Raw genomic sequence first — 12,767 nt, forward strand, 5'->3', positions numbered from 1 at the left:
CATGCCACACCCCCTCCATTCATGTCTATGGGAGGGGGCGTGACAGCTGTCACGCCCCCTCCCATAGTCATGAATGGAGGGGGCGTGGCATGATGTCACTAGGGGTCGTGGTCGTGACATCACGTCCCCGTCTCGGAGGCAGTGCCCGGCACAGTATGTCGTGGGCTGCACCAAGATCGGGGTGCAGCCCCCGGCATTCTGTATTTTGTTTAGATTTATCTACATGCCAAGGTGATCTCTGAGCAGTAGCTTGGTTCCTCTGAGGAAACTGTCTCAAAATCTCCCCTAGGTTTGGTGTTTGGTGTAGATATTGGGATGGTTCTAATACAATTAATGACACGTATGAAAATCTAGACTTTCCCTCCCCCCCCCGGATAAATAATCTGAATCCGACCTGAGTTCCCGGCCACAAGTGCAGCTTATTCTTATTTATAAAACAGAAGACGTCCCGGTTTCAGCTGAACTTGCACATTTTGGATCGTTCGAATGGCGTCCTGCTGTTTTCTACTATTGGCTTGTCGAAAAAATGTCAGCTCAGCACGCCACAAACCACAAGTATTCAAACAAAGTTCCAAATCCTCTACCTCAGTATTTTGTAGTGTTATATATTTAGCTTCTATGTAAAAAATAAAAAGAACTGCATGGTGGGAAGTTGATTGGGTTTTGTGATCTATGAAAAATAGTTTTCGAGCAGGATCCTCTACCCTGTATAGCCTCAGTATAACAGTCCTAACTTGTAGGCAGGGCCGGCGTTAGGGGGGGAAACCTGGGCAATTGCTCGGGGCCCAGTGTCAACCTTGGTTTAGTTGGATTTTAACCTTTTTATTTCTCTAAGAGATGCACATTCAGATATGTATTATGTTTACTTACCTTTTCCCCATTTTGGAAACCCCTACGAATTCCATCTGAATAATGTTGGTCACATTGGCGGACGATCTTCTCTATCTACACTTACCTAGACCATAAAGTAGGCAGAGTGGGAATGGCAGCTGGAACCACATTGGTAAAGCAGACATACACTGCTGCCCAGCCGACAGGAGATATCATGGGACCCCTTTCCCTATCCTGGTGGCATTTGCTTATTATGAAGCCATATCTTGTCTATCTCTGTATCCTGCGATTGTAGGTCCCCTGATGAACCCCATTGTTGTAGAGCATCTTACAAGGGAGAAACACGTTGGGACATGTGGGACTGATTTTGTTTATTGTTTTTCCTTAGCATGATTTTTTGAGTAGACTAGGGCAGTCTTTTGTGGGTAAAACCTTTTTATTGCCCTGGTGTATAAAAGCTGTGGCATCATATGAGGGACATATGGAATAAAAAAAAGTATGATCCATCACGTGATCAAATCATGGAGCATTTATTCAACTTTCTCCATCGAACCCGATACACCAATAGTTTCCAGTTTTCCATACAAACCTATAAAATATACAAAATATCCGCATCCGCTATGAATTATCTATAAATACTTTTTTAAATTATAAGAAAAAAAAAAAATATATATATAACTAGAAAAAATACTCTGATGCAAAAAAAGAGCCCTTACGTGTAGTCACTCCCGTGCTTCAGAGGTCAGTCTCACACACTGAAGAGTAGTGGAAGGCAGTCTCGTATATTAAGGTGGGTGGCAGTCTCTCGGGAAGTAATACAGTATTGGATGCGTCTTTTGGGCTGTTCCTAAAATCTTAGGATTTCATCCCATACAACATATGCCGAGCCCTCATTGTTGCTGGCGGAACTTTGGCTTCAAACCAAAGGTAGATGCTCTAAGAGCCCTTTGGGAAAGCCCTAAATTTTATTCTTTCCTTACATAAAATGAGACGTGGGACAACCCAAACATTTTACCTCCACCGACCTTCAGAGGGGAATGAAATTTTGGAAATGTTTTTTTTTCGGTCCTCTTACAATCTTTTTTAAACCAAAGTTGCCAGTCGTCTTCTTGACTCAAAAACCCCCCCCCCATCTTCCACCGTTTTGTCTATACAGCTCTGATGCAGACTAATGTGTCCCCATGGCAACAGACTACAAAGAAAATCTGTAGTCATGTGTTACACCCTTCCATCTGTATCTGTTGATTACTTTTCTGCATACCCTGTAGACCAGTGTCTGCCAAAACCTCCAGCTGTTGAAAAACTACAACTCCCGGCATGCCCGGACAGCCGAAGGCTGTCCGGGCATACCGGGAATTGTAGTTTTGCAATAGCTGGGGCATCATGGTTGGGAAACACTGGTGTAGACAGTTCACTGAGTCGGACACAGTCTCCGAAAGACCAAACAATGTCACCATTGGTAGGGTAGGACAATACCCAGGGCTTAGGTCCTGCAGGAACACATAGGAACTGAGTTCCTGCACTTTTTCCACAGCAGATGGAAACAAATCTTGGGTGAGTTCCCACACTTTTTGTTCCCCAAGACTTGACCCCTGGTAATACCCTTAGCAGAACCATGAGTATAAACCGAATCAAACTACCACCCATTAGGCCAAAAACCTTTTAGGTTTTGGTGATAATTTTATTCGGTGAATACCCTACACCCTAATGGACTAACACATGACTATGGAATCAGACTATGCATAGTTTGTTGTAGTCAGTACCATGAGGATCCATGGGCCCATTTGTAAAGATGCTTTACTATAGTTTCCTTTTTATTTATGTTGGTGTTTTTGAGCAATTAGAAATGTCTGCAAAAGTATACATACCCTTTACTAAGTATGCGATTAGTTGTGGAGACCCACTATGTGCTTTTCCTAAAGGGCAAATGGAGCATGACATGGAGCCCAGTGTACTTTTCATGTAAGTAATGAGCCAGGCCCTTAAAGGGGTACTGCAGTGAAAAGTAACACCCCCTATCCACAGGATAGGGGATAAGTGTCAGATAGTTGGGGGGGTCCGACCACTGGAACCCCTGAGATCTCCTAAACGGGCCCCGGCTTTATGAGAAGAGCGCGTGCTGGGGTCGGCACACTCCCCATTCATATCAACTGGCTCCAGAAAGTTAAACAGATTTGTAAATTACTTTTATTAAAAAAATCTTATTCCTTCCAGTACTTATCAGCTGCTGTATACTTTTTAGTTGTAGAACTATGTATGCTCCAGAGGAAGTTGAGTTGTTCTTTCCAGTCTGACCACAGTGCTCTCTGCTGACACCTCTGTCCGTGTCAGGAACTGTCCAGAGTAGGAACAAATCCCCATAGCAAAACTTTCCTGCTCTGGACAGTTCCTGTCATGGACAGAAGTGGCAGCAGAGAGCACTGTGGTCAGACAGAAAAGAACAACTCAACTTCCTGTGTAGTATATAGCAGGTGAAAAGTACTGGAAGGATTAAGATTTTTTAATAGAAGTAATTTCCAAATCTGTTTAACTTTCTGGAGCCTGTTGATGTGGAAAAAAAAATAGTTTTCCACTGCAATAACCCTTTAAAACTCATGACCTATTCTTAGAATTCGCCATCTGTATGAGATCATTGGGGGTCTGTTGCCCACCGTTTCACTGAACGAAGGGGATGTGGTTCTCTGTTGCCACAAAAAGGGTGAACATTTTTTGTTTGTTATGTAATGTTCAACCATGTACTCTCAACAATAGTGTAGCCTAAAGCGTCAGGGCCCAGAAGCAAATTATTTACAAGGGTCCACCAAACCTTAGACTCCCTCATGCTTCAAAGGCTGGATGTAATTGGGTCATGAGGAGTATCCCATAGTCAGGCCCCCCCCCGCACATCCATGCAGTCATAGGAATGGTGATAGTCTTAGGCAGTAGTGCTATATCATTGATAATGTAGCAGTCACGAGCAGTGTATCACCTAAATTCAAGATAAACCGGTCCCAAACCCAAAGTATCAGAAATTGATGTCTATGAAGTTTGGATTATTGGATTCACATTCACTCGAAAGCAACCAGTACGGTTGCATGTCATATTTCAGATATTCTTAGATGTTGATTGCCAATTCCCATCAGACTCTTAATGTTTTAGAGGTAGCGCTGAGTCAGTTGAGGCGGTATTAAACAATCCGTACCGTAGTCGTGATTAACAGCATATCGATCGCACCTAGCAACACTTTGAGTGTCTTCTCCAATATCAAGTCTTAAGGCTGGAGAAAAAACGTCGGAAGTGCAGGAGCTATAAAGTGCTTGTTGAGTCTAATGGTGTAGTGTTTACTAGGAAGGCATGGGTCCCATATATTATTCAGGCACATTAGTTTAAAGCGATAACATCCTCAACTTTGTGCATTAAAAATCTGCGAACCACGCAAATCACCTGTACTCTTTTCATCTTCCAATGGCTCTCATAGGAGTGGCTGCTAGGGCCGAGACATTAGACAGTCTCACTGGAAACTGGCGTGCATCTAAGAGATCTTTGTACTGAAGTTCTGGAGTTACCATTCGAACACAACGCGTACGAACCTCGGGTGGAAGATCTTTCCGAACAGCCCAACCTAGGATCTTTTCCTGTCCAAATTGGAAAGGCTTAATAGCTTCTTCTTTAATTTGGTCTGCCACTACAGGTTCTGTACCCTCTAGACAAAGTGTTGCTAGGTGTTGTCTCCTTTCCTTCAATTTTTTGACCTCATTGTCCATCTTTGCCCTCCCAAAATGTTCCACCTTATCCCAGAAAGTGCGGTTGAAATAAGAGTAGAGATACCAGTCGAGAGCGTTCCATGCCCTCAGTTTCTCAAAGTCTCCTCGGCTCAGTGTTCTCGAAGTCCCGCGACTGTTGAGTTTGAAAGTCACCACATCATCGAGGTCCCAACACAACTCCTCTTTGAGGAGAATCATTGATTCGTCAAAGTGTTCAGCTAGAAGAACCAAGTTAAAGGCGTCCTCCACTGCACGGATTCCAGCTTTAGCATACATTTCCGTAAATGGGGCGTCAGAGTTAAATCCGAGATCAAACCATAATGGGTTACGTGCATAGTGGTTGGATCTCTCACCTTGTCGATAGTAACGTGACGGGAGAGAAATAAATGCTTTAAAGTTGGGCGCCTTCTTAAAAGCCGACGACACAGCCCGATAATAGGAAAAAGATGACTCGGCCATGGTTGCTGGGTCTCGAAGAATGGTGAAGTAGAAAGAGTCTGGATGCATCACTTTCCGGACCTGTAAAATAAAGCAACTTAGTTAATTACTGTGAATAAAAAGTAATACAACTCTCAGCATGGTCTGACAATTGGCCATCAGCTTATTGTAACCCCGAGATATACTGTGTTATCATACTGACTCAATATGCTGAGCAGTTAAAGGGGTATTCCAGTCTCTAAAAACTTACAGTACATCGCTCTGAATTTTTGGCACTCCTATACACGTGCATAGATCGCGTGCTGTCCCAAATCTCCATGAAAGTCGCCCCCCTCCCCCTATTCTGGAGATTGTGGGGTGTCTCAGAGTTTGAACTCCCCCACACCATGTTCAGACACTTACCCTTACCTTTTGTATAGGGGATTTTTTGTATGTTATGTTGCTGTATCAACTACTACTAATGTGATTTTATCATCTCTATTGTTGGTGTCTGTTATATGTTTTAGGAGTTCATATCTTACTTCCCTGATGAACCCCCTATACAGAGTGGGTGAAATGCGTTGGGTAAGGGAGTTTTAGCTATTCACACTGTTTTTACTTACCTTTTTGTATAAGAAGCAAACTTTGTATTTCCTCATCTCCTTCCACACTTAGTTTAGAGAGGGTTTGCTCTTCCGGTTGGTAGGACCAGCAATGAATATGTTATGTTAGGGACGAGCACATGTATCCTCTACCCATACCTGTGTATTCCTTATGCACAATATTTCTATGACTCTGACAGGTTTTATGTATCATTTTGTGATTTATTACTTATTGGATTGTATTATACTTTCAATAAAAGTTTTAATACATCTAGCCCTATTGGTTTTCTCTGGTTCATTGTGATTTTTTAAATTATTCTGTAACCAAGGATAAATCATCATTGGGGTTCTGGATACCCCTTATCCATCCAGTGTAGTGTTTTCTGCCCCAAGACCAGTCACAAAAATTCATTCAGACACATTCAATTAGGGGTGTTAGGATTCGGCTAGCTGGATGTGGATCCTCTGTGTCAGCGAGGGATTGGCGTGGATCGTGTCGGTGGACTGGTTCTAGGGTTGCTACTGGTTTTCACCAGAGCCCGCTGCAAATCGGGATGGTCTTGCTGCAGCGGTAGCAACCAGGTCGTATCCACCGGCAACGGCTCAACCTCGCTGACTGCTGAGAAGGCGTGGGACAGAAGGACTAGACAGAGGCAAGGTCAGACGTAGCAGAAGGTCGGGGCAGGCGGCAAGGTTCGTAGTCAAAGAGGATAGCAGGAGATCTGGAACACAGGCTTTGGACAACACTAAACGCTTTCTCTGGCACAAGGCAACAAGATCCGGCCAGGAAGGGAAGGGGAAGTGAGGTTATATGGACAGGGAGCAGATGGAAGCTAATTTAGACTGATTGGGCCAGGCACCAATCACTGGTGCACTGGCCCTTTAAATCTTAGAGAGCTGGCGCGCGTGCGCCCTAGAGAGCGGAGCCGCGCGCGCCAGAACATGACAGCCAGGGACCGGGACGGGTAAGTGGCTTGGGATGCGACTTGCGAGCGGGCATGTCCCGCTATGCGAATCGCATCCCCATCGCGAATGTCAGTGCAGCGCTCCCGGTCAGCGGGTCTGACCGGGGCGCTGCAGTGAGGAGAACGCCGCGAGCGCTCCGGGGAGGAGCAGGGACCCGGAGCGCTCGGCGTAACAAGGGGAACATTTATCAAAGTATTTAGTAGGTTTTTTTTGCTTAAAATTGTCGCAAAAAGTCACATGTGCAACTACTCTTTTTTTTGTGTGACTTTTTTGATTGTGCAGTGTCCTAAGCAAAAAAAAAAGAAAAGAAACTTGCTTACCAAAGCAAAAAGTGATTTTTGACTTGGAGCGGTCAGAGATTTATCAAGTGCGAAAGTCGCAAAAAAATTTCATCGCATGAAAAACCTACTAAATTTACAGCAGCTCAAACATGGAACAGAAAAAGTCTCTACCAAAGCAAAAAAAATTCAAATTGCTTACGTGAAAGAAAAATAACAGGCTGATAAATAAGTCGCACATAAGCAAAAAAATTATAAGGAAAAGATAACTAAAAAAAGGAATACATAAGCCAATATTGATAAATGTCCCCCTTAGACCTCAGACCAGATTCCTAAATAAACTCAGACTCCAGACCAGATCCATGAATATGTCCAGACCCCTTACTAAATCACCTAATTATTCCAAACCTCAAACAGATCCCAAAACTGAAACAGGTTCCAACATTAATTCAGACCCCAAAGTAAACTCCTAAAATAAAGCCAAAAACAATACATACCACAAAAGTAATTAAGACAACATATCAAAATTCAGACTCCAGACCCATCTATTCAATTATCACTCCTCATTCCCAGGACTTCTTTATCTTTGTTCGCCCCCACACAAGGTCCAACTGGTATTAGGACCCTGGGTGCAGCATCGGTCAGAGGTCAAGTGGCCATAATCTTTTGGATCAAATCCAGTAGATAATGGATAAGCACCATACGGCTCATCTAGTCTGCCCAATATCATGAATACTTACTGTAAAGAACCTGTAATTTAGGAATAGCAAGGTCAGTGTTACGCCGAGCGCTCCGGGTCCCTGCTCCTCCCCGGAGCGCTCACGGCGTCTCTCTCCCTGCAGCGCCCCGGTCAGACCCGCTGACCGGGAGCGCTGCACTGACATTGCCGGCGGGGGTGCGATTCGCACAGCGGGACGCGCCCGCTCGCGAATCGCATCCCAAGTCACTTACCCGTCCCGGTCCCCGGCTGTCATGTGCTGGCGTTTTTCTGAGAGACATCAGGCGCTCCGCCAGGAAAAAGACTTAGATCTCTGGGCACCTCTCCCACAGTATCCTTTGCAATCTACGCCTGGGCCTCCCGCCGAGGAGGCCATGCAAGTGGATCGGTCTCGCCTGACCCAGGAAGAGAGGAATCGCCGTAGGGAAGAAAATCTTTGTCTGTACTGTGCCAGTACCGAGCATTTCTTGGTGGATTTCCCTATTCGTCCTCCACGTCTGGGAAACGCACGCACGCACCCAGCTCACGTGGGTGTGGCGTCTCTTGGTTCAAAGTCTACTTCTCCACGTCTCACGGTGCCCGTGCGGATTTCTCCTTCAGCCAACTCCTCCCTCTCAGCCGTGGCCTGCTTGGACTCTGGTGCCTCTGGGGATTTCATTTTGGAGTCTTTGGTGAATAAGTTCTGCATCCCGGTGACCCGTCTCGTCAAGCCGCTCTACATTTCCGCGGTCAACGGAGTTAGATTGGATTGCACCGTGCGTTACCGCACAAAACCCCTCTTAATGTGCATTGGACCCCACCACGAAAGGATTGAATTTTTCGTCCTTCCCAACTGCACCTCTGAGGTCCTCCTCGGTCTGCCATGGCTCCGGCTTCATTCTCCCACCCTTGACTGGACCACCGGGGAGATCAAGAACTGGGACTCTGCTTGCCATAAGAAATGCCTCTCCCCCCCTCCCAGTCCCGTCAGGCAAGCCTCAGTGCCTCCTCGTACACCTGGTCCCCCCAAGGCTTATCTGGACTGTGCCTTGCCTCCTCATGGCCCCCGTCCTGGTGACACCCTGTCCCGTGCCATGTCTCACCCCCTGCCCTCCCTCCCCATTCCCACTCCTGCTGTACGGCCTGCCTTTGAGGAAACCCTTCAATCACTCCCGGTGTCCTCATCCCATGGGAAGCAGTTGCCGGACAAAGAAAGGGGGAGACCTAAGGGGGGGGGTACTGTTACGCCGAGCGCTCCGGGTCCCCGCTCCTCCCCGGAGCGCTCACGGCGTCTCTCTCCCTGCAGCGCCCCGGTCAGACCCGCTGACCGGGAGCGCTGCACTGACATTGCCGGCGGGGATGCGATTCGCACAGCGGGACGCGCCCGCTCGCGAATCGCATCCCAAGTCACTTACCCGTCCCGGTCCCCGGCTGTCATGTGCTGGCGCGCGCGGCTCCGCTCTCTAGGGCGCGCGCGCGTCAGCTCTCTGAGACTTAAAGGGCCAGTGCACCAATGATTGGTGCCTGGCCCAATTAGCTTAATTGGCTTCCACCTGCTCCCTGGCTATATCTGCTTACTGCCCCTGCACTCCCTTGCCGGATCTTGTTGCCTTGTGCCAGTGAAAGCGTTTAGTGTTGTCCAAAGCCTGTGTTCCTGAACTCCTGCTATCCATCTTGACTACGAACCTTGCCGCCTGCCCCGACCTTCTGCTACGTCTGACCTTGCCTCTGCCTAGTCCTTCTGTCCCACGCCTTCTCAGCAGTCAGCAAGGTTGAGCCGTTGCTAGTGGATACGACCTGGTTGCTACTGCCGCAGCAAGACCATCCCGCTTTGCGGCGGGCTCTGGTGAACACCAGTAGCCTCTTAGAACCGGTCCACCAGCACGGTCCACGCCAATCCCTCGCTGACACAGAGGATCCACAACCTGTAAGCCGAATCGTGACAGTCAGAAACCAAGCTATACCTGTAATGACAGACTTCTGCTTATAGAGCCAACTGGTTAATTCCAAAAATATGTTATGGATGAGTGGATGAGCTCTAGAATGGCTTACACGGGTACTACGTAGGGAGGAAGCATTCTGAAATTAGGAAATGTAGAGAAAGAAGAAGTACATTACGGTATATGAGGTGAAGAATATCTTTGGTATAAGAGGAGGCTGGTTATAAAAGTGGGTTACGTCAGTAAAAATCTGTGTTCTCCTGGTACCGGCTGATACTCCAGATAAATAATGTTCGGTATTTTGGAAAGGACTCTTATGCTTGCACAATTTATGTGATGAACACATAGGGAGGAGTAGCTGAAGATGAAAGAAATAATGCCAGTATGTTGCTTGTAAAGCCAGATAGTGAAAAGCAGATGGAATTCTTTTAAATCTGCTCTGCTCCCTAGGCAGACGGAGCAGAGTGATGAAGTGGGCCGTGCCGGGGCGGTCAATCACAGGGGGCATGACTACTGCCCGAGAAGTAGGACTAGATGAGAATAGCTCCCAGTCTAAGGGACTACTTAAGGGCCCAGCTGGGGAACTATTAACCATTATGTTTTTTTTAACTTTCAAACTTTTTAGATCCTCATCATCACTGCCAACAGGAACGTCTCCCGAAGATGGCGAGAAAAAAGTTTTTACCATATATAACGTGTTGCCCGTTCACATAGTCAGTGTAAGGGCCTTTGCCCTGTTGTCTGCACTAGATGATGGTGGTCCCTACACTGAATGAGTGCACAAGGTAAATACAAGCTAAGTCAAAAAGCTGGGTCAGAACCAAAATATCCCAAGTCCAACGTGGGGAGACTCTGGCTACGCTGGGCAGTACAATTGCCGAGGCAGCCATACCACACCCAGCAAAGTTCAGTTCACAAGCCCCTTGGCTGTTTTGGCAACTGGAGCTGAAGATCGTGTGGTCCTGAGACTTGAAACTTGGGTTTTAATGACAGTCTGCTGCAGCTAAAGGCAGGTTTATGAATAGGGAGAACAATTTAAAGAAGAAGACTCATGTCTGACAGTACAGAATAACTTATTCCCTATCCGCAGGATAGAGAATACATTTTAGATCACGGGGTGTACGGAGCCCTGGCTCTCCCACAGAGTGGCGCGTCACGACCCCTGCCCCCTCCATATATGTCTATGGACAAGCTGTTCAGCAATCTTCGGCTCTCCCATAGAGATATATGGAGGGGGCGGTGGCCGTGATGTGCCACTCTGTGGGAGAGCCAGGGCTCTGTACAGACAATCATGGGGGGAGGGGGGAGGGGATGGAGGACCCCCCACAATTTAAAACTTATCCCTTACTTGGGGGACAAGTTTTTCTGTACTGTCAAGAATGAGACTTGTCCTTTAAGTATGGTTTTGTCTGGAATTGCCCTTGTACATGAATTCTAGTAATCACATGACTTAGGAGTTACCTCGGGATAATTGAAGCGCATATGATGGCACATGATGTCGTAGTGCGGCTTGGTGGAAGCGTTGTATCCTTTCACTCTATGAGCTTGGAAGGAACTTGGGTAGTTGAATTGATACTTGATGGGCAGAGCAAAAGATAACTTGTTCCGGTCGCCAAAACGGTGCAGAAGGTTCAGTATGGTGCTCCCAGCTGTCTTGTGCGTCTTCAGAAACATGACATGCCGTCTAGGGTGGCACGTTCGGGAGGAAGGCTGAGGCACCGCAGTTATTAGGCGTAGCGGAGATATTTGCGGTGACCTAAGGATACGAGAAGAATGCTTTACATATCAGTCAATGGAGCCAATCTTATCTAGCACAACTTATATCCAGGTGCTCAACTGTAAATATTACTTTTACAATAAAAACCTCCAATGGTCCACCCTATTTCTAGACTAGTTCTTCGATTTTCTCCATCTTGGAGATGACCGCTCCACCCAAGAAGACTGTTAGTTGTCTTTAAGAGGTGAGAAGCTTTAGCAACATACACATAGCTCAATTGACTGTAAATTATAAATCCCCCCCATCTCTTTACAAGTGATCTCCCTAATGTCTGTAGTAATCCCTGGTGGATTAGGACAATCATCAGCCCAGACGACTGCAATTCTCATTATCATAGATGATACTTAAGGATCTAATTGTTTCTTTTTTAATCACATAGATGTAAATGTGGCGTCTTCTACCTTACTCCATGTCTCCTGCGTCTTCCATCTCCAATGTCTCCCCTGTCTCCTATATCTCCCCTGTCTCCTGTGTCTCCCCTGTCTCCTATATCTCCCCTGTCTCCTGTGTCTCCCCTGTCTCCTATATCTCCCCTGTATCCTGTGTCTCCCCTGTCTCCTATATCTCCCCTGTCTCCTGTGTCTCCCCTGTCTCCTATATCTCCCCTGTATCCTGTGTCTCCCCTGTCTCCTATATCTCCCCTGTATCCTGTGTCTCCCCTGTCTCCTATGTCTCCCCTGTCTTCTATGTCTCTCTTGTCTCCTATATCTCCCCTGTCTCCAATATCTCCCCTTTCTCCTATGTCTCCCCTGCTCCTATGTCTCTCTTGTCTCCTGTGTCTCCCCTGTCTCCTATATCTCCCCTGTATCCTGTGTCTCCCCTGTCTTCGATGTTCCCCCTGTCTCCTATATATACCCTGTCTCCTATGTCTCTCTTGTCTCCTATGTCTCCCTGTCTCCTATGTCTCCTATGTCTCCCCTGTCTCCTATGTCTCCCCTGTCTCCTATGTCTCCCCTGTCTCCTATGTCTCCCCTGTCTCCTATGTCTCCCCTGTCTCCTATGTCTTCCCTACCTCCTATGTCTCCCCTGTCTCCTATGTCTTCCCTACCTCCTATGTCTCCTTACCTTCTATGTTTCCCCTTTCTCCTATTTCTCCCCTTCCTCCTATGTCTCCTATGTCTCCCCTCCCTCCTATGTCTTCCCTTCCTCCTATGTTTCCCCTTTCTCCTATTTCTTCCCTTCTTCCTATGTCTCCTATGTCTCCCTTACCTCCTATATCTCCCCTGCCACCTATGTCTCCCCTTCCTTCTATGTCTCCCCTGCCTCCTATGTCCCCCCTGCCTCCTATGTCTCCCCTGCCTCCTATGTCTCCCCTGCCTCCTATGTCTCCCCTGCTTCCTATGTCTCCCCTGCTTCCTATGTCTCCCCTGCCTCCTATGTCTCCCCTGCCTCCTATGTCTCCCATGCCTCCTATGTCTCCCCTGTCTCTTATGTCTCCCCTGTCTCTTATGTCTCCCCTGCCTCCTATGTCTCCCCTGCCTCCTATGTCTCCCCTGCCTCCTATGTCTCCCCTGCT

General features: G+C 47.1%; 1 protein-coding gene across 1 annotated transcript in view; it reads right to left on the reverse strand.

The window, feature by feature from the left end:
• Positions 1 to 1,365: 1,365 nt before the first annotated feature.
• Positions 1,366 to 12,767, reverse strand: part of GAL3ST4 (galactose-3-O-sulfotransferase 4) — a 42,537-nt gene continuing 31,135 nt past the window's right edge. The window contains exons 3-4 of the mRNA XM_056570199.1: positions 10,936 to 11,230; positions 1,366 to 5,093 (exon numbers count right to left, since the gene is read on the reverse strand). Of these exons, the coding sequence (XP_056426174.1) occupies positions 4,266 to 5,093; positions 10,936 to 11,230 (1,123 nt within the window). The 3' untranslated portion in view covers positions 1,366 to 4,265. The remainder of the gene's footprint in view (positions 5,094 to 10,935; positions 11,231 to 12,767) is intronic.

Source organism: Hyla sarda, chromosome 4 (assembly GCF_029499605.1).
Source record: "Hyla sarda isolate aHylSar1 chromosome 4, aHylSar1.hap1, whole genome shotgun sequence".
NCBI lineage: Eukaryota > Metazoa > Chordata > Amphibia > Anura > Hylidae > Hyla > Hyla sarda.